General features: G+C 38.3%; 1 protein-coding gene across 2 annotated transcripts; it reads left to right on the top strand.

Moving 5' to 3' along the window:
* Positions 1-4,657: 4,657 nt before the first annotated feature.
* LOC139151760 (uncharacterized) lies at positions 4,658-22,775 on the top strand. Of its 2 annotated transcripts, XM_070724738.1 has the most exons (7): positions 4,658-4,794; positions 5,155-5,348; positions 9,207-9,390; positions 9,944-10,245; positions 11,877-16,157; positions 16,659-16,802; positions 20,581-22,775. In XM_070724738.1, the coding sequence occupies exons 5-7, from the start codon at positions 14,268-14,270 to the stop codon at positions 20,770-20,772; spliced, it is 2,226 nt and encodes a 741-aa protein (XP_070580839.1). In that variant the 5' UTR covers positions 4,658-4,794; positions 5,155-5,348; positions 9,207-9,390; positions 9,944-10,245; positions 11,877-14,267; the 3' UTR covers positions 20,773-22,775. The 2 variants fall into 2 exon arrangements, with proteins under 2 accessions (XP_070580839.1, XP_070580840.1); XM_070724739.1 differs by lacking the exons at positions 4,658-4,794; positions 5,155-5,348 and having other exon boundaries at positions 9,207-9,395; positions 9,987-10,245.
* The last annotated feature ends 655 nt before the right edge of the window (positions 22,776-23,430 follow it).

Raw genomic sequence — 23,430 nt, 5'->3', positions numbered from 1 at the left:
TCCCCCAAACATGGGAATGAAAATTTGCGCCCCCCAACCCCTGCCCCCCCCCCGTAATTTACGTCCAGTCCCTATGTCCAGTCCAGTCCCCTGATTACATACTTGTTCGAAACCTAGTATTGGTTGTTACGAATATACCCACCACGTCACTGATATTTATAGATCAGTTTCGGTGAGAGCGCCACCTCAATATTCAATCACGCGGATATAAAGCATGAATTTTTAGACCCCAACATTCAAATATTCTGCTAATAATACGTACAAATGCCTTAATGCACTTTCTTACAATGTAAATAGAATGATTGGGCTGGCAAGGACTGTGATCTTTGGCGATATGATCACATTTAATGATTTTTAAATCCGTTACATTGAACATTGAGCCAAGCATAACAATAGTTTAAGCAGAGACTTTCCCCGCTGGGAAATCCCCGTCCTATTACACATTGATCGTTGCCAGGCGTCCAAAAGACACAACATAACTTATATCGTCAACTGCAAGCTAAGAATGGCTTTTCTTTTACAAAACATTAAGCGATCATGCAATAGCAACAGAAATTCAGGCAATGATTGTAAATTTGGAAGGTCAATATTCCGTGTGTGATGTAAGTATGTGGGTGAACCATACGGCGAAGCCACAGTCGCTGTATGCATACCACGCAGCGCCCGCCGTGTACCGAACTACACGGGACCGTGGGCGAAGCTCTGCAACTCGCGGCGGCTTGACTTACCGTTCCGAGACTGTGTGTTAGTCCCTCCGGAACATACAATTATGAGAAGCCAAACAACTGCCTTTCACCATTTGACAACCTGTATGCGAGAAACCCGCAAATAAATAATGAATTTTCATGAATTCAAAACGCTTTTATTATGAGCAAAGCGTCTTTAAGTGGTCGGCACGCAGCATAATAAGTGGGAGTCTCCATTATTGAAAAGGGTATATGCATTTTCCAAACTATGTAAGCAAAGTTGTAAGAATCATGAAAGCTGCACATACTTAAGTTTGGTCCATGATAAACCGTTAAAAAGCTTGACAATGAAATTAAAAAATGTAATGATAGTTCATTTCTTAATCTTTTATTCTACCATGTTTTAAAACATGGGGATAGTACCCACAAATTTATACATGCTTTAAGAATAGCTGTTTCACTATGATGTAGCTGTAGACTGGGTATTTCCCCGTAACGACATATTTCACGTGATGTGCAATACTCTCTAACAACATATTCTATTATATCAGTCTCAGCCTTCACTAGGTTAAAATGATCGAGCGGCATCGTCCCGGGTTGACTTTTGTTTTTCTCGCACTTCTCGGCTGTTCGGCCGATTTCCTTGGAAAGGTGAGTGAACTTTTAGGGACAGACGGACTTTGCACTTATTTGTCACATCACACTATTACCTGTACCAACGAAAATGAATGACTATATATTGTAATAATAACATTATCCTGATTTGTTGAAACAAATTAGATAGTTAAATTCAAAGTTCACGTTCGACAGACGAGCTTTGAAGTTTATTTTTTTTATATCTATTCATTTTAGTCAATAATGTCGCCAAGACAACGGCTCATTTCTGAAATCGAGTAATTCATTTCGCCAGTGAACGTGTCTCGAACATTGAGTTGATATGACTCGGTTCCAGGTACCGAGGCAGTTCCACCCTTGTTTACACTATTACCATAGGGAAGTTGAAAGTGACCATTGTTCAGACATGGGCGAAACCTGTCTCGTTGCCGCGTAAACACAGGACGCTATCACGACTCTTCCATGGATTAGGCATGGCACTTACATACTGGCAATCATTTGCGATGCATGCGACGATCATGTGGACTATTTGCACTGACTGCTGGGAAGGGGATCCCCCGTTTACGTCATTATGAATTACAATATACTATAAATGAGTCGGGAAGGGGTATTTCCCTCAGTATCATAATGAATTGCAAAGGACGCTGGGAAGGGTATTCCCCTGAACGTTCAGGATAATAGACGTCTGTGATCCCCAAAACCATCGTCAATTCAAAAAATAAGAAAAGTACTTATGATATGAACTATCAGTGCCGCGGCAAAAATGTAAGCCTAAGTCTGACAAGCAACTGGTCCATAATAATCCGAGATGAGACTGTCAAGGTATTAAACTCATCACATTGATGCGGTGAATATCGAAACCTCGGGTACAATGTCATCGTGGTGTATGAATTCTTTCATTCTAGAAAAAGCAGCACTTCATAGGGACTATTTATACTGTGAATGGAGTGAGAGCAATTCTTTTACCAGTTCCATGTTTCTTGGTGTGTTTTATGTGGATGGCTATTTTTTTATTTTTGATCACCCCATTGAGGGAAAGCAAACTTATAATATTCGTAACCAATGGCAATCTACTTTCTACTGCTCTCTTGGGAGGTAGCTATAAAGCATATATTGAAATGGAATGGTATTGCCTCAAATCCAAGACCATGCTGGTTCAACAGATTCAGATACGTATGTTCTGGTACACTTCAATATACTGGTTGGGACACAAATTTTGTAAGGTTTCTAGACAGATACAGTCCCGACATGACTTCACTACTCAAATTTTTCGTTGATTCCAAATATGTAGTTTGAAGCTACTTTTTCGTCAATATCAAGTATTCTTACTATAGTATGGAGGTAAATCATAATGACCGTCTGTAACCTCCATAAATGTAATACCATAAATGGTAATAAAACGCATCCATAAAAGTATTATTGTCCATAAATATTAAAAGTATCATTGTCCATAAATGTAATAAAAACGCCAACCATATTTGTAAAAATATAGTAACCATAAATCAATAACAAACACAACTATAAATGTTATACTGATCGACCATAATTGTAATAAATCGAGAACGTTAATCGAGAATTTGCACTGAAAATAGTTATTTAAAGGTATAATTATATAGTTAGTTTCTCTTTTTTGTCAGTTGATCAGTATTACACAAACATAATATGCATAACTTTGCCAATGAAAGCTTTCCCGTTCCTTACAACATCGATTGGTAAACAACATACACATGCACAGGAGATGTACATTTCTAGAATTCTCATCTGCTAAGCTTTCAGAAATTTTTCTTTTAAAGAGCTATAGATAGATAGATAGATAGATAGATAGATAGATAGATAGATAGATAGAAAGATAGGTAGGTAGGTCGATCGATCGATGGATAGAAAGATAGAACAATGCTCTTACAATGAGGGGGTTTGGGGTTGTGAATTTAAAAGATCTAATTGTTGTTGGACAGCTTTGCAAATAGTTTCACCATACCAAACGAAAGTGTCATTTGTGGCGTTTCTACCTTACACTCTGTGCCTGTTGAAAAAAAATCATTCAATAAATAAAATAAATAAAATAAATAAATAAAATCATTCAATCGCTCAGTGGTTGTATTTTGCCAGCAAAAAGACCAATAACCACGAAGTTTCTATTAGGACGATGCTTCACGATAAAAGTTACATTTTACTTGGATCCCAGATTATGTGATTTCCGCTTACAATCTTTTGATATTTACGTACAGCAAAATAAAAAGAGAGTTCCAATTGCAGATCATATAACGATACCATTTGTGGTTACTCTTCAACCATAGCTTCGCGACTGCTCTTTTAATTATTAATATATACTGCTCATTTACGAAGCCAACGCGGATCTTCTATCACTGACACGTACGTTTGGTCATATATAAATCTTGATAGGCTGAAGCAAGGCTATACAGTTTTAAAACAATGTTTAAAACTCAATTGAACAGCTAAATGGAAATATCCACGAAGTCGACATGGAAGATCTAAATAATGAAGACATTGTGGCGTTTATGGCTGTTCCTTGGTATCCGTAGGGGAATTATCGGTTCACGGCTTTTTACCCTACCAGAATCAAAGTTGGCCGTTCTGTAATGACGACAACTCCTCTATAAAAGTAACATTGCTTGACTTTATCTTTCGAATGAGTAATGGTGCAAAATTTAAAGAGCATCTCACAATCAGATAGTGTGAAAACCATGATTTGTTTATACTTTTCTTCGTTGTGTTTTATCTATATCCCCTACGCAGTTTTATTATGAAATAATTTTCAAAAAGTCAATAGAACAATGTATCTAAAATATCCAGCGTTCAAACCCTTCCCTTGAGCCATAGCCCATTGCCCGGTAGTCAGACAAATAGAATAACCTCAAGGCTCAGACGCCAAGGAATCAGACTAAACTTCCTTGTCTTGAGATGTGATCAAACGAACAAATAAAAAGAAACCAAAAACCAACGTTTCACTTGATCTGATGAAGAAGTTACATTTAATGAATCCCAAATAATCTTTGCATTTACATTGATCACAGATATATGTTTTGCTTGCAAGTGCAAAATCTTACTTTGAATTTCTACATACCCTCAAGAATAGTATTGTGCGTAGAATTATTTATGAATGAACGGTTGTAGGCTAACATGTTTTCGATCATCGCAGTGTGCGAAATGGGTGCGAAAAAATTAGCACATCATCTGTGTTAGAAAGATGGTTGTATGCACTTTTTCCTTCGTGCATGAGCAAAGTGACAGAACTAATAGGCCGTGGAGATGCCGAAAATGAAAATGAAATGAACGCTGTGGTACGTTTGTGTTGTAGATAACCTAATTATTGTGACAGCCGAGACGATGCCGCTCCATCATATGCATGAAAGAGTGTGTGCTCTATGTCGACGTCGATACACTGTTGGCGGAGGTGACTGCTATGATCCGACGAACGAAATATGTTGTGATGGCATCATCTATAGAAAACGGGGGAGAGGCTCGCGATGTTGTGAGTATACATAAACTGCTGACACAAACTTAAATATTCACTGTCACACGATATACGTATTTGTATTTGCGTGGCTAATATATCAATACTTAGGCCTAATGCTTGAAATTTGAATGCATTCATAGTTCCATATATATATATATATATATATATATATATATATATATATATATATATATATATATATATTATATATATATATATATGTACGTACGTCCATTTCGCTATCTATGCATCCATACAACCATCCGTCCGTCAGGCAGTCCGTCTATCCATCCATATTATGTAATTCAATGCGATGCACATATCTGACATTACTACCCGATTTGATTCATTAATCGTTCATCGTTGACTTTTAAGGTGGAAATCTGCTCTATGATCCAACCGACGAGCTGTGTTGCAGTACGAAAACACACTTTTACCTGGATTCTTCATCATCAAACGACACTGTAAACAAAGTTTCTGTTTACAAACTGTATGACGACATTCACAGACCGTACAAGTGCTGCGGGGTTCATCGCTACGACCCGGACAAAGAAATATGCTGTGATGAGGTAAATTATTCTTCCTTTGACTTTTTCATATTTTTAGCTCGTGGGCTAATGTCATAGCGATGTCTGTCAGTCTGTCCGTGTGTGTGTGTGTGTGTGTGTGTGTGTGTGTGTGTGTGTGTGTGTGTGTTAGTGTGTGTCTGTCTGTCTGTCTGTCTGTCTGTCTGTCTGTTTACACGATAACTCAAAAACGCCTGAACGGATTCAAGTCAGATTTGGTACACAGGTACCATATGCTACTTGCAAGAACTGATTAGATTTTGGTTAGTGTGGCTTGCATATTAATGAAGTTATGCAATATCGTTTTTTTCCGTACAATGGTTTCCCTATGGAGACGGTAATGACAGTGTAGAAATATATCAAGAAATACTGCACAAAATTTCATGACACTTTTCATAGATGACAATCTAAGAACATTATGATGATACTGTGAGTGTCATTTCAATTATCTTCTCATTTGCATATTTAATAAACTTTGTAATTAGGTATATAACTCTGAAATTTCGGCACCAAAATTTTGTGAAACGTGCTACAGATATTGATTTGATAAATATTTAATTGTGCTATGAATCATTGAACAGTGTCAAGTTAATTTAGGGTTTATTTGCATATTTAATGAACTTTGTAATTAGTGACATTACTCTAAAATTACAGCATTAAATTAAATAAAACGTGCCACAAATGTTGATCTGATGGATATCTAATTGTCCCATAAAGCATTGAGCAGTGTCAAGTTAATGAACAGCTCATTTGCATATTAAATAAAGTTTTGTAATTAGTGATTAAACTCTGAGAGTACTGTGCGAAGTTGAAAAAAACCTGCTACATATAGTGATAATATATATCTCATTGTTCTGTGAAGCACACTACTATTAATGAACCTGTTGTAAAACACGTGAGCATATTCAGTTCATATCTGGTTGTTTTAAATATTTGAAGCCACCTAAGCTGTGTACCTAAATTGGTATATTAGAACTATACTATCGGTCTGTGCGCCAAAGGCCTACTAGAGTACCAATGTCATCACTGTGCTTGTGTGATTGTATCAGTGTCTATCCTCCGTCCATAAAGCTCATGGGAGCTGATAACTTAATTATATGCTGACAAAATGTGAGTAATAAACGTATGTGAGGTATTCGCTTAATTACCAAACGCTGACTGGAGTCTTGTTAATTTTGTTATATGGCTTGCATAATTGAGAAAATTGCACAATTGTGATTTGCTTCATAAATATGTTTCCAAATTTTTATGATGCTTGATATTTCATACATATGTTTGTAGGCAAACCCTAATTCACACTGTATTTATGAATGAGTAGTTTTCCCGATTTGTGTTTAAATATTCAAAATATTATCTTTTAAACCACTTGACGTATGGGTTTGAAACTTATTTGCTTTTTCTAACCTCATAGATTTATCAAAACCTATTGTATAATAAGTAATTTTTTCGGGCTTGTCTGAAACCCATTATTGATAGCTTTTATATTTAATGTGCACATTTTGAGGGATATCTTCTCTCTAATTTGTTAAAATAATAATAAATATTTTCGGTCATGTTTTTCATATTTGCTTTTAGCATCATATTATCTGAAAGCCCTTATCCCATAGCTTTTATGTGTACGTTCCTGGTTTATTGCTTTTTCAAATTTATTCATTTTTTGTACACGACATACTATTTTCTATTTCATTTTAGATCTTTTACAATATAATGAAGTTTCGCGAAGTAGAGTTGTTTTCAGCTCTTGCTGAAAGATATTATGGCAGAATCTGATGCTTTTGTAAGCACCATGCTTTAAAATGGATCACATATCAATAGTGATAATCTGTGTTAATCTTATTAAACATTCTCACAATGAAAGATTTCATTTAATAAATGAGTCAACTTTGAAAAGGTTATGAATAAGAAGTCTATTTCAAAAAGTGCTGAACTTTTACACAATAAAAGAAAATATATATTTGATCATATGTACGTGTAACATAAGCTTCCAGTTAAATAACATTGCGTCACAAGTTAAGATGTAATACAAAATATGCAAAATAGCGCAAAAAGGGCGTTTTTGGTAAAAAATCTTCTTCAGTGTTCTCCCCAGAGCTATTATAGAGTGGTGGCCGCCCCTCTATAATTTTTGGTAAACAATAGAAACTCATTACCATATCAATTACAGTTATTGTTATGCAAATAGCCGCCACTCTTTCAGAAAATCCTGGGGAGATCACTGTTCTTCTTCAAACCGCTGGTCAGACAGCTTTGTTATTTGGTAGACAGAACCCTAGGGATAACCAAACTAGATTTGTTCAAATTGTGATGAAATATGCAAATTTGTATTTTTAAGGGATCTTTTTATCATTTTTGGTAAAACTTTATGTCATCAAAACTGCTCGTCTGACAGCCTTGAAATTTGGTATACAGGTTCCTACAGATAAACTAAATATTGAATATATGATGAAATCTGCAATTTTGTATTTTTGGTGCAATTTTTGCCTTTTTTGGTCAAAAAATGTGTTTCTCAAAAACTACTTGTCTGATGCCTTTGATATTTGGCATACAGGTTCCTAGGGGTTGTCTTAGTGTGATATATATTTAAATTTGATGAAATCGTCAATTTTTGTATTTTTGGGTCAATTTTTGCCATTTTTGGTCAAAATATTTGTTTCTCAAAAGTTACTCATCTGATAGCTTTGATATTTGGTATACAGGTTCCTAGGCTTTATCTTAATGTAATATATTGAAATTATGATGAAATCTTCAATTTTGTATTTTTGCAGCTAATTTTGCCATTTTTGGTCAGGCCATCCTGAAATGAGCCATCAAAGATATCCATCTTCTTCATCAATATATGTGTCACAAAAAGTTATTCTCTACATAACACAGCAGAGCTCTGTCGACTGTTGGGTCGCTTGTTTTTTCAAAACCGCTGGTCAGACAGCTTTAATATTTGGTTTACAGTTCCCTAGGATGACCTTAGTGAGATAATTTCATACAGTCAGGAAATACTTAATTTTGTATCCATGTCTATAGTAGCTCCAGGGACTTTGGCCCTATGTTTCAATATAAAAACTCGTTTACAAAATTGCTTTTACTCTCAACACGATTTGTTACTAATTCAATATTTAATTGTTTCCTGTAATCACATCTTTAACAAACATAATTCCACATTTAATCCAGTCAGAAAGTGTTCAAGTTTTATACTTAATAAAGGACTGCACTAAAGTACTTGTTTTGGCAATACTTGTGCTGATTCTGGTTTCTTTACTCCAGTTTGGAAGGATTCACACAAGGAAAAGATAAATTCCCCATGGAAAGGCTGCAAGGCGCCAGTATCGTGACAGTCTGTTGATTTCGTGAAATTGCTCTAACAGCCAAGAACATCTAAGTTATATTTGCACAGTCGAAAATTCGGAATCAAAATCTAACTTGGTTGCAACTATGTAAACACTCTTTGAAATTAAGAAAACCCTTTGTCCATGACGCTTTGAGCGCTTTATTTTGTAAGTAAATATCGATCATTTTGACGCCCCCTTATTGAACATATTTTCTGAAACGCTTGTCCATTAGCTTTAAAATTGTTTGTTTCTGGGGATGACTTTAATCTGATTTGTTAAAATAATAATTGAATTTGCATATGTAAAATTGTTCCAGTTCAGATTCTCATTTTTGGTTAATAAGCCAGTAAAACATTTCAACTGTCTCCATATTTGATTCCAAGGTGCCATGCATTGATTAAATTAAAGATTCTTTACAACATTTTCGCTGTAAAAATCGCGTTTAATTACATTAATATATACTTTTTGAAACCATCACAAACTTTATCACACGTAAGCCACGAAGGTGTTACTTTTGATCGTATTGATCTTTCAACAGCATACACACAAGCGAAATGGATTGAATGAATGTTGTGGGATACATGCCTATGACCCATACACTGGTATCTGTTGCGGGGGCAAGAGACGACGCAGGAAACATAGCAACACTTCGTGCTGTGGACAAGAGACATTCAGCCCCGATTCTGAAGTCTGCTGTGATGGATCTGTCCGCAGAATGACAGGTAAGGTAGAATTTTACCAACGCATGCCATAGGGCAGAGGGTTACATCACCAGTGGACTATTTGCAGTCTTGATATGAACTATTTGAGCACTTATACTGGTGTTGCTCACTTTTCAGTATTTTGTACTGCACTGGCGAATTGCGTGTGAGTATAGGAGCTCGCATGCAAACACAGAACACCCAGAGTTCAAACATTGTTGATCTGTCAGCTTGGATCCTTTAATCACATCACATATTGGTCACAACTCTCCAAAAAGCATGTTCAAAGAAAGTTAAATTCTTAGTTCACTATACTAAGTACACCATATTCATAAAATTAGACGCTCAAAATAAGGTCATTTGACAGGAGTTTGCACAAGGCAAAAAATCACTCGCCTATCACTGTATGACACTGTAGCATAATTACTTTCATACAATGACACTCAGTCACACTGGTATCTTAAAAATAATGGTTACATGCAATCCCAAGTGCCGACCTGAATTTATGCAAGCTGCATCAAACGAGTTTCAGTAAACGTTCGTATCGCTCAATCCATTTTTTTCTGATTTTTAGGCAAGAGCATGGACGACAATCCTTGTTCGTCGAAAAATATGAGTCCGTCTTGGATGTCCAAAAACGTAGAAAAGAGTACCTTTGTGGCGGCGTCGCGTACGACCCTACTAATGAAACATGTTGCAATCATGGACTGTATCCTAACGGTGCCTACCTGTGCTGCGATGGTAAAGCCATACAACTAACCGATGGATCTGTCAGCAGTCAGACTGGGCTGTGCTGTGGAAGTGACTTTGTACAAGTGTACGATCCAGAACATCACATGTGTTGCAATGACGAATTGTATCAGCGTACAGTTGAAGGTACGAACAAAGAGAGAGAGAGAGAGAGAGAGAGAGAGAGAGAGAGAGAGAGAGAGAGAGAGAGGAGAGAGAAGATGTGATTTTACATGTACAGGTATCAGGATGTCGGGGATAGTCGTCAGGGACTTCAATGACTCATTTGGTACTCAAAGTTTGATGTTAGGCCCTAACGCAAGATTACGAGATTTTCATAAGCAATAGACAATATAAGAATGGAAGCTTGCAGTAGGGGTAACTCTGGGGTATGTTGTTTGTTTAACGTGTTCGAGTTCTGAACATTACAGAGAAACCTGTCACATTTGACCAACTAAGACCCACTCGCGTTAAATTCAAGCATAGGCACACAGTAATTATAATCTGTGGATTTGGAAAGTGCTCATTTCCGTTTTTTAGCTACTGTAGACAATAATCTATTGAAGCTATTAGGATGGTTATCCGTCCAGCGTCCGTCGTCAGTCTATATGTATGTGTGTATGTGTGTGTGTGTGTGTGTGTGGTGTGTGTGTATGTATGTATGTATGTATGTATGTATGTATGTATGTATGTATGTATGGATGGATGGATGTATGTATGTCCGTTTGTGAGGCGTCCGTCCACTCAAATATATTGGGAACCTCAGTACTTGCTGATTTGATATTTGTTGTGTAGATGAAAAATATGATTATAAGAAACTAATTTTTTTAATTTTTTGATATTGTTGAAAATATGCAAATTAGCGCCAAAAAGGCGTTTTTGGTAAAAATATTCTTTTTATCAGCGCTGGTCAGACAGCTTTTTTATTTGGTATACAAGTCGCTAGGGATGACCCAACTTAGATTTGTTAAAATTTTGATGAAATATGCAAATCTGTATTTTTAAGGATTTTTTTGTCATTTTTGGTAAAAACTTTATTTTATCAAAACCGCTCGTCTGACAGCTTTGATATTTGGTATACAGGTTTCTACAGATGAACTAAATATCATATAGTGAATATATGATGAAATCTGCAATTTTGTATTTTTGGTGCAATTTTGCCAATTTTGGCCATTTTTGGTCCAAAAATGTGTTTCTCAAAAACTCTTGTCTGATGCCTTTGATATTTGGTATACAGGTTCCTAGGGGTTGTCTATTGTGATATATTGAAATTTGATGAAATCTTCAATTTTTGTATTTTTGGGTCAATTTTCGCCATTTTGGTCAAAATGTTTGTTTCTCAAAAGTTGCTCATCTGATAGCTTTGACATTTAGTATACAGGTTCCTAGGCTTTATCTTAATGTAATATATTGAAATTATGATGAAATCTTCAATTTTGTATTTTGCAGCTAATTTGGTCAGGCCATCCTGAAATGAGCTATCAAAGATATCCACCTTCTTCATCAATACATGTGTCACAAAAATTATTCTCTATATAACACAGCAGAGCTCTGTCGACTGTTGGGTCGCTTGTTTTTTCAAAACCGCTGGTCAGACAGCTTTATATTTGGTTTACAGTTCCCTAGGATGACCTTAGTGAGATAATTTCATACAGTCAGGAAATATTTAATTTTGTATCCATGTCTATGGTAGCTTCAGGGACTTGGCCCTATGTCTCATTCTTGGCTTAGTGTGTCCACTTCCTTACATTATCCTATATTTTGTGATGTTCTAATAGGTTGTAAAAGCATAATGAAGACGTGGTACGTGTCGCAAGCCGAGGGAAAAGACCAAGATGGGTGTGGTACAAGCCTTCAGATAGCTTGCAAAACACTGCCATATATTGCAGATAAGTTGGAGTGGGGTAACACGCTAATGGTCGACGGAAAAGGCACAGAGACAAATCCCTACAAGGCTTGTGGTCCCAGCAACGAGGGACAGGGAGGACTGGGTATTGTGTTCAGTATCTCGTTGACTATTTTGGCGTACAGAAATCCTGTGTTCATTAATGGCGGTCCGAAAGACTGCCAAGTTTTCGTCTTCAATGGCACCGAGAGCGGCAAAACTGGTGAACACATGTCCGTCGTCCTACGCGGCATCTCGGTGGTGAACAGCACATTATCGTATGGTGAAGCTGCCATCACCGTTGTGGATAGCGATCTGGTCATTGAAAGTTGCAATTTTACCAACAACGTCGTGGGATACGCCTTGATGTACGTAATCAACGATCAGTTAGATGAATTCACATATCATATGAAGGTTAACGACACCTACTTCCTCAACAACGGAGGTGGCTTGTCTATTTGATGCCCCTCTCAAACAAATCGGGAAACAATCTTAAAGTCGAAATTTCAACGTGTAACTTTCACGGCAACACACCTGAGGGGGCTCTGGTTGTACAGAATGTGGGGACAGCATCCATGAACTTTGACGTGTACCATACCAGATTCGGAGACAACCAACGGGGGTCTGGAGGCGCTGTGTACATTTCGTACAGCGAAATTCCTGGAAGCGTTCCCTCAAGTTCGCCATATCTGGAAAATGAAGGAGTGTCTGAGGTCGATTGCCAGGCAGCCTTGGATGACGGGTACTCACCATCCGATACCTTATCGATGTCTTCGAGAAAACACTGCATTAATAAGAAGTCCGATTACCACGCGGAGAACAACGATTCAGATATTTCGATTCTTTTTAACTTTCGTCAGGTAAAATTCACCGGCAACGCGGCAAATCTGAAGGGAGGGGCACTATACGCTAGCTTAACACCGATTGCTTCCCTCCAAGTGATCGATGCCCTGTTCAACCAGAACTTGGTGAACGATAAAGCCGGGCGGGGAGGGGCCGTATTTGTGACAGGGGGACACGTAACTCTTCATTCGTGCAATATAACAGACAATTCCGCCCCCTTCCTTGGTGGGGCGCTATACAACGATGCATCCTCTACAAGTCTGAACATTTTGAACTCCACCTTCGTCAATGGCATATCCACACCAACTAGGTATGGGGAGCTCTTGTTTTCTGACAGTAATGGAGGGATATCGATCTTAAATTCAAGCTTTGAAGTTGACAGTATATACACAGAAGACATCACTTTACTAATACACAACGGAGCTGGTGAATACACGGTGGATAATGCTACAAACGTTACATGCCCACTCGGTTATACACTTGCAATAGCTGACAACGTTCAAACGGGGCAGTATAATCTTTCCTTCGTTTGCCAGCCGTGCTTGAAAAACACGTATTTGTTGAAAAAGTCCTACAGTCACGGAACACACCTCGCAAACAACGCCTCCTGCACTGACTGTCCACCTCGTGGCAACTGCCAGGACATTAAAGTCAGGGCGACACCAAACAACTGGGGATATAAAACGACAGAGACAACTCTGAAATTCAAGCAGTGTCCAAGCGGGAGATGCTGTACTAGTAATCATAAGGATAGGGATTATTGCGTCACCTATGAATCGTGCCCGCACAACCGCACCAGAACTCTCTGTTCTTCGTGTAAAAAGACCCACAGCAATGTGCTGGGATCTACTGTCTGCGTACCGATGGAAAGCTGTCCTTCCCGTTCCTGGGAAATATTACTAACATTGTCTGTGTCGGCTACCGTACTTTTTCTAGTGATTTTTATTTTAAAAGTGCCACTGACTAAATTTATATTTGGCGCAATGCCCTTTGGCAAATCTTTGAAACCCACTGATGAGACTGAAATGCGTGACGTCACAGAACATGATTTACATAAGAAGCAGAAAAGACCCTGGCTGCAAGTCAATGGCCTCGCCGCAGAAAACTCTGATACCTATGTCAAAATCATTTTCTTCTTTTACCAAGCTGTAGATTTAGTAATACTTGAGAGGGCGACCGATCAAAATTCTAAACGCCAAAGCGTTACCACTTTCCTTGTTAAACTCTTCAATTTTCAGATGATTCCGCCATTTTTAGTGACCTTTTTTACAGACACCTTGAACTTTGAATACGGTTGGGCTCTTCCGGAGAACGGATTCCTCGCTTACATTTGATTGGTCTTGTTCTTGTCATTCTAAGTAAAATATGTGTGAACAAGTTGTTCGGTAAATGTTGCAAGCGTACACAATCGCGGGGAAATCGATTTTTACTTCGCGCCACGATGCATATGATTTTGTTAGGAAACATCGTTGTAGCAAGGAAGATGGTAGTCCTTCTTGACTGCACGGAAATAAACGGCATAAAAAAATTTACATACTACGGCGACATTACCTGCGACATCTGGTGGTGGTACCCCTTGGTGGTTTACTTAATGGCGGGAGTCGTACCGTTGTTCCTGGTTGTTATGCACGAATCCAAACTCCTGGAAAGAAAACAAATCGGTCATAAACGGTTCCTGGCTGCCTGCATTATTCCTCTTCCATTTACCGTATGGTGGTTGGTACAATCCGTCCGAAGACTGCGAAAGCGAGGGGGAACTGATTCAAGCGATTTAAAATCAGAAACAAAGACGAAGTATTTTACCGAGCTTGAGGTCATCCAAGCACCATTTCAGGATGGCTGGCGGAGATTCTGGGAGGGAGCCCTTCTTTTCAGTCGACTTCTTTTGCTTTTCTGCCATTTACTCATAGCTGATATATTACATCGCTCTTTAGCGTTGATGCTAGTTTGTGTCTTGATTGTCATCGTACATTTGGTGTGTCAGCCATTTTGGTCCAAAGCAGCTAACTGTGCAAACATTCTGTCCCTCATTTTGCTCGTGCTTATTGCCGGCTTTAACTTCATTGACGTTTTATCGCAGTCTTACGTGCTGTCCTTTGCTGAACCTGAGGGCCCCCTGAACCACGTTCTGGAGTGGCTTGAACTTGCCTTTGTGTTGCTCCCATTTGCGATTATAGTATGTGCTATAGGTGTGGGATTGATCTGCCGTTTTATAGTCAGCACGATTAAGAGGAAATGTTCGCCAAGCAGTTATGAAAAGTTGGAAAGCTCCTCAGAAGTGGACTCGCTTGTCAGCGACAAGTCGGTACACCGCTTCCCCCCAGTGTATGAAGAACAGCACCAAAATGACAGCAGAGGGGCTCGACCTGCAAATAAGAGGACAACATCAAGCTCAGTCCTGATAGACAGCGGATATCAGACGAGCTCGACCGTGTCTGAATCCAATCACCGGGTCAAACGAGGTAGCAACAACAAGGAGGCATCCCGGCCGGAAGAGACCGCATCAGCAGCCAGCAGTCAACGGCACAGCGTTGACTTTTCTGGGGATTTGCTTCTGGAAAATTCCAAGCAACTCGGCGAAGATGGGCCTTCAACGAGACGGGGCGACGTAACAACGGCGGCAGACGTTCACTGTTCCGAACTTGAGTGTGGTCCTGAATCGCCCCGGGAACGCCATCTCGAGGTCTACAATTGGCGCGATGACCAAGCATATATTCTGGCATGCTTGGACCAATTCAACAACATTGTCAGCGGATTAAAAGATCCTGGCTTACTTTCTTCCACCAATTTCACCACCAACGTATTTGCGGCAGGCCAGTTTGACCACGAAGGCGGTCACCTGACAGTAGAACAATCCGGCGTGAACTTGTTCATACCTCCAGGAGCACTATCGGAGCACGATGAACCGAGGAGGATATTTGTGTGCGTGTCGGTTGTCGATCGTGAGTACCCTTGCCTGACTGGAAACCAAACGGCTTTGACAGCCGTCGTACGGTGTGGTCCTCAAGGCCTGAAATTCCAGAAACACGTTCTACTTTCGATCAAGCACTGTACGACCCCGACAGACGTCAGTGGGAGCTTCAAGCTGTGGTCGAGCGACACCGCCCTCAGCCAGCCGATGAAGTGGTGCAACGCCAGCGAGAGTGGGAAGGCACTGTGCATCTGTCAAGGCGAAGACGCCATTTCCTTCATCAGTGAGCTGAGTAACTTCTTCGTCGCCAGGGAGGTGAACAGTATGTCATTCAAGATGGGTGGTTTTTTCACTCGTGTCAGCGACACTTCTACCAAGTTAAGAATCCGCCTGTGGCGGGCGACAGCTGCGGACACTGAGGTAATTCCGAAAGGGCGCAGTTCAGGTCGAAAAAATAAAAAAAACTCTAGGAGACACTTTCGAGAAAAGCAGAAATCACGCCGAACAGACTCAGTAAACTGTTCAATGTCAGTTTTGTTTGCAATGATTATCTGAGCGCTGATGAAGCATACACATAAACAAGGTGGAATAACTTTTTTTTCAAAACTGCGAGTCTGACTATTTGTCAGGTGTTTTTTCGCGATACAGTTTACGGATTCATTCGAACTGCCTCTATTATATGGTAATATGATGATGCAAATACCGCTATATTATTCCTTGTTAGACAGTTACATGTATGTTTGTGTCGATGTTCGTTGATAGGCCAAGCATGTGCAATATATACTGGATCTGTGCACACAATAACCATAATCCCCCCTCCCCCGGGCTAGACTGAATCCCCATCGAAGAGTGAAGTTAAAACTTCGTGAAGGGGAAAATTCTATGACACAGTTATAAGCTGTACGATTTTTGTCTCAACAGATCGTCAACGTAAAAGAATCCTCCCTGAGAGGTAGGAAAATCAGCACAGATTGTGAAGTTTTACTACATAAAAATGGAAAGAGCCTGCACGTGAAACTCGAAAACCTGTCGTCCAGTTGGAAAATACTTGATGATCCTATTAAAGTAAGATAATTTGATCCTCTCATCTTTCAATATGCGCGTACAATTTGATCATAGTTTTGCGTCATATTGCATTATGTAGAACTAATGTAAAAGTAATGTTTCTTTTGAAAATGCACATGAGAGAAAATGCCGAGAGAGTTTGACCGGTTGACCTCGCTGTTAATTTTATGCAGGAAATTACAATAACAATGCTTGGTCGAATGACGCAGTGCCTTGAGGGTGGGATCACCAGTGGTATATGGGGAGGAGTACCTTCCGATGGTGATAAGTGGTGCAGATTACCGTCGCCTAGGTGACTGGCGTATACGCGTGCCAAAAGACACCTATGGTTGATTTCCTGTTGACCAGTCGGATGGCAGAGTTGCAAATACCTGGACTGAACCATTTGGTTTTTTGTGGGTGTCGGTGGTACTTTAACAATATAAGTAAAATGCACATATATTGAGTTTATTGTCTTGTTTATGAGCGGCCAGTATTTCCAACAGCATAAATTATGTGCATTTGCCCTTGAAGGAATAAATAATTTTCGAATAAAACATCGCGAATGTAACTACATTCCTTAAGCTCGACGTACACTTAAGTGCCCCAAAGAACCATGAAATCGCCCGACTTTCGATTGAAGAGATGAGTTTTGCCAAACCGCGTATACAGAAAAAGTGGCAGATGACTTTATTTTTAGAATCATAGACAGTATAGCGAGATGTAAAAAATGTGAAACAGGCTCCCCACTTAACTATCCTAAATGTTTTTGTGTCGAGTTTGTGTTTGATTCGTTTCGAAAATGTGTTCCTACATTCTTATCCGATTGTTTGTGTTAATGAAATGTTTGTTTCGCTTTGGATATTTGTAGAGAAGTTTGGATAAGTGTGTACGGTAATGTTTTGTTTGTGTGGGGAAAGCTTATGGCGAGACGCAGCCGGACCTATGTTGTTACAAAAGTTGATAGAGTCGCCCTTTGACGCTTGCGTTTCGAAACCCGGGTGTGGTTTCTCATCAGTCGCAGTGTAGATTCTTTCCTTAGTTTGTGTTTGTGAAAATTTATTTTAATGCATTTTAGTGGTCTTGCTTTCCGATTAGCGAGGCAAGTATATTAATTTTGGTCACGTTGTGAGTCCGTTTGGTGGTTCGGTTGTTTGTTCTATATTTCTTACTTCGGTAAATTTTGTTTTGACTGGTGTGTCTTTTAGATTTTTGCGGAGGTTTGTGAATTTTTAGGCAATAAGTACCACTGCGGGGTACGGATTTTATGTTTATTGGATCAAGATACTTACAAGTATCCTGGTTGATGTGCTTGTTCTCGTACATTTTAATTAATAGTTCATTTACTTTGTTTACTGTTTGTTCTGGCTTGTTGTGTATAATACTGAGTGTTACGTAATTGCCTTTCGCATTCGAGTACGTAATCGTTTGTGTTGACAATAACGAAAAACCGACCCTTGTCGAAGGGTTTTTTCCCAAAATTTGTCCAATGTTTGCAAGCTGGTTTATCGCGATTCTTTTGGCACGCGACATGTTTTGTTTCCTTGTTTGAAAGGGTATCTCTAGAAGTGCGAGTTTAGAAGCTTCAGATAGCTTTCAAGTTTTTGTTTTTTTGTTGTTCGTGGAGTCCAATTTGACTTTTCTTGAATTGGTGTTGTTGCGATTGTTTGTGTCTCACGATGTAGCGTAGTCACATTATACGACTTTATTTGTTGAAATCCTGAGGTGGTTTTATTCTGTTTGGTTTTGTTGGTGTCCGAATGAATTTTAAGGCTTTTGCCTAGTACTATTTTTCGGAGTTTCATAGTTTGAGCGATGATAGGTTGTTGTTGAATTTCATGTTGTTGTCGGCTTTTCTTTGGAAATAGCTGATTTATTTCCACGGCCATGTTTTCTGTTACGTTACTGTGATTGTTTATTTTGTATTTAATGTTGTGTTTCAGTTTGTTTGTTATGTGTACGATTTTTGTTATTTCTTTTAAGTGTTTGTGTGTTCTATGTCATCTTATCGTATTTTTTGGTAGTTCCCTTTTTGGAGTATTTGGTGGCCCTGAAAAGGGCCGCTTGGTATGGGTTTTTGTTAGCGCTTGGCGCGTTTGTTTTGGCGATAAGCCTAGCTTTTTATGCTTCTTTTCGCCGATTCGATGTGCTTGGTGAGTAGGTGTTTGCCGCCTTCTTGTCACTGTGTGTGCTTACATGGACAGTCTGCATAGCCCTTGAATGTTGTCTCGATTTTCATCAAACTTACAATTTAGGAGTATATATCAAAACTGATAAATGATTTATGTGATTTCTGTAGCTATAGATAGGCTACATTCAGGACGGGCAGCGACGGGCAGTAATTAGTAGGCAAAACAGGTGGTTTTCACCGTGGGCAGAACTCGGTGCAATGATACTGAACATTAATAGTAAGCCTGTCACCTTGAAGGTAATACTGTAGGTGAAACAAGGACACACGATGGTAGAAACACACACCACAAGTGAAACGTACACACAGAAATACACGCGTTCCTACGTGGCACGTGGTTGTGCCCACCCGGCCACGCGATTAAATATGACTGATACTGCTGGATAGTGTTAATTGGGTCGGTAAACAGTCAATTAATAGTTTAATTGACTACCTGGGTGATTGGCAGGTCGTGTCCAACGACGCATATGCAAAGCAGGCCAAAAGACAAAAGCCCCCAAAGTTATGACAGCTGGCCAGGGGTCACCATGAATACGTAATGAAGCTTCACTACGCAGAAACTGCGTAGTCAAGCCCTTCTTAACCGGTCAAACTCTCTCGGCATTTTCCTGCATGCACAATTTTATGTGGTCGTATTGTACATCGTCAATTATACCGAAGAATTAATCCAAAGAAACTGCATTATTTTTGCGACTATATTACTCGAAATAAGTCGAAACCATGAATGTTGACCAACAGATAATAGTTTACGACCACTTCTTTCACCGCTGAAGAGCTACTAAACTTGACTGTTTGTTTGTACATATGTAAATATACGTAGTTTGCCCGTCTCTCTATCGCATCAATTCTGCCTCCTCAGGCTCTAACTATGCAAATACATATATGTAAACAAATACTGTATGTATGTATGTATGTATGTATGTATGTATGTATGTATGTATGTATGTATGTATGTATGTATGTATGTATGTATGTATGTGTGTATGTATGTTCTATCTATCTATCTATCTATCTATCTATCTATCTATCTATCTATCTATCTATCTATCTATCTATCTATGTATTCATCTATGTGTTTTTCAGATTTAGATTCAGAAAACTTTATTATCTCCTGTACAAAAATTTACATCTGGTTCTTAAGACCACACACAATACAGCCCAAAAATTATAAAACATAATGCATAAAACTAAGAAAGCTAAATTCAGTAAGAATGACTGGACATACCTTAATTCGACTTGTTTAAAATTGAAATGGCATTCGGAATAAAACTCAGCCTGGTTCTCGGAGAGCTAAGCCTGATAGCAGATTCTCAGAAAATCTACTTAAGACGTGATTTTGATCATTTAAAATAACATTCGCCCTTTTTCATGCGTCGGGTGTATAGATCACTAAGGTTTGACTGTCTCCCATCAACAACCTTGCTACATATATTCACAATTCTACCTAGTCTAGATTTTTTTGCCGCAGAAACTCAAAACCTTCAAACCAGCCTAAATGAAAATGTTCAAACAGATCTAACAAAAACTGCGATAAACCTTGTTGTGCTGATTTTGTAGCTATGTAATTATTAGAATGCTTTTAATTAATATACATGTTCACTTATGTTGCAGATAATTCCTTATGATTTAATTTGGCAACGATCACATAACACTGGTCCATCGCCGGTCGTGACATTTTTACTGGAAACTCGTCGTCAAGGACTCCTTGAGACTCCGCTGAGTTCGTCAGTGACTGTGACGGACGATGTGCAGTCTTTGGTTACAAAGTTCGACGTTTCAGAAGTCAACGAGCACGTGGTGTGAGTGCGGTTTAAACGTTTTTAATGTTTTCACAGCCAGAAGACTGATTCAAATGTCGAAAAGCTACAGAACAGCATTGCTTTGAAGGTTGCAATCACGATGATAAGCCAAATGCTCCAATGTCTAGCGCTGTGACTGTGATAATATTAAAAACCTCTAATCTCGGCGACATTTTTTTATCGAGTCAAAATTTCACTTAGTCTGTACCTTAATAAATACCCTTAGGATATGATAAACTAGGATAGTATCTATGACCATTCGTTGTTGCTACATGGGGATTAACTAAGTAAACACTATGTAAGTTTATTTACTGTTTTTAAATTTAAAGTAGAGAAAATGCCTTTTCCGAATTTCGCTTTCCTTATCAAAGTTCGATGACTGTCGTAAAATGCAAGTTTATTTTATTTGGCAAATTCTCAGTGTCCAAACCTGTCAAAGGTTTTAAACAGGACAAGTTTACTGATTCTAAATATTTTCAATTATGATGTCCGGCATTCAAACGCCACTAATAATTTTAACTTTTGATATTATGCGCTAATGACTTAGATAGATAGATAGATAGATAGATAGATAGATAGATAGATAGATAGATAGATAGATAGATAGATAGATAGATAGATATTTTGAGGTTATTTGCAATAAAGCACACCCAGCGACGGTATACCACGAGATTTTGACCAGTTGACAACATATACGCACGAGCGATAGCGAGTGCATATATGAAATGAACTAGTCGAAATCGAGTGGTATACCGTCGCTGGGTGTGATTTATTGCTATTATATCATAACAGTATATTGAAATTCTGGAATCGAACGTCAATAACGGGTTTTTGCTCAAGCTGAGAGCTCGCGTATAACAGCCGTGGTATATCGCCAATATACCACGGTTCTTTTCGCGTCTCGACCAATCAGATCGCTTCATTTGCGCCATCAATATACTGGTATGGTGTAAAAGTTTATATTGCATATATGAACACAGAATCATACATTTGCACACTTATTAATACTTATTATATTTATAATTTAGATTCATTTTCAAAGGTAATGATATTCGAAATTTGTAACTGCCTTGTGCTGTAATTATAGACTGAGGTATTATAATTCGCGACAGTGTAAAACGGTCATAATTAACATTTGGTTGAAATCTCTCTTCTAAAATTGAGAAAGAATATCTTGTTTACATAGACTGAAATTCAAACAGAGTAAAATCTGTCTGGTTAACCACATTGAATATTTAGATTCATGAGAACATGTTTACATGTTTTGTTGTAATAAAAGAATTAAGTATTTCTTGTGCAGCTGCCAAATTATGAAATTTTCAGATGCAATTTTATTGCACCAACGCGATGAATTAATAACAAATACGTTTAAGATATCTACACACTAAGTTTTGTATCCAAGGTCTTTCATTTTTCCCTTACTTTGAGCTATATATTAAAGATCCACTAACTGCTTCTATCAATGTTATTTCTAGTACTATAATATTAAAAGTATGTTCTGTTCGTAAGATGCAGTTTCTTGTTCAACTCCAAAATCATTTTGAAGTGCCCGGCGTTTAATTTCTAAAGAAAGCTTGTATGTGTACAATGTCCAAATTTTAGTCCAGACAAGATGCTCGAGTGATAATTCATTTATCAACAATAGCACTGCACATTGCACACGACTAACTGTGTCTGCAAAGTTGATACCCTGTATTTCAGTCTGCATTTTGGGAGAATGACGAAGGAACGTCTATTAAAAAACAAAAATATTAAAACATTGTCAAAATTTACAAGTTTTTTCCTCAAGTGAAACGTCTGTAGAAAACCTGACGGTCTAAAATGCACACCATATATTTTTAGCCAAGGCGAAAAAAGTACAAATTTTCATTCTCACTGCCTTCTAATCTCGATATATCAACCTTCAATGCAATATAATGATTTTCATGTCTTATTTTTGTCTTTGTAGTAGCATCTTGATAAATCAATAAAGAAATGATAAATCAATTAAGCAAAATCTAAATGAAACATCCAGTCGTTAGTGTCACATTGTTGTTGAATGCTTACTGAGTCAAGTCTACTTTTGATTGTGAAATATATGATATGTCGCGTGGGTTTTTTATAAAACATGATGACTGTAATAAGTTACTTATCATTTTTCAATAACTCAAGTGTTTACTACTGAGACAGGTAAACCAAGAAGCAAGCGGTTGTTAACTTGCTATATGTTGTCAACCTTGGAGCTCTGTGGGATCCAATGTGTTTAATAATATAGGCCGTACATTCAGGGCCCGGGCTCAATGATAAATAAATAAATAAATAAATACAAAGACAAACAAACAGACAAACTACATAGATAAGGATATAAAGAAAAAGGACAGCAACGAAGCAAGTAAACTAACACAAACATAGCAACACACACAAACACTGGCTTCGCTTGACAAATTAGTCTCGGTGATCAGACATCTCTGTTTAGTGCTTGCGCTAGTTGACAAATATGTACTGTAGAGTGATTGTGACACTTCCAATCAACCTAAGTAATAGTCTTTCCATGTCACATACTCTTCAATATATCGCTTTCCGTTAAAGTGATTTTGCGTTCACTGAGAACATCAAGCAATTAATAATCCAATATCGTATCGTTTATGATAAACGTCAACTATTAAAAACTTCTTCATTGTGA

The sequence above is a fragment of the Ptychodera flava genome, chromosome 15, assembly GCF_041260155.1.
Source record: "Ptychodera flava strain L36383 chromosome 15, AS_Pfla_20210202, whole genome shotgun sequence".
Lineage (NCBI taxonomy): Eukaryota > Metazoa > Hemichordata > Enteropneusta > Ptychoderidae > Ptychodera > Ptychodera flava.
This window is presented reverse-complemented; position numbering and strand designations above follow the sequence as displayed.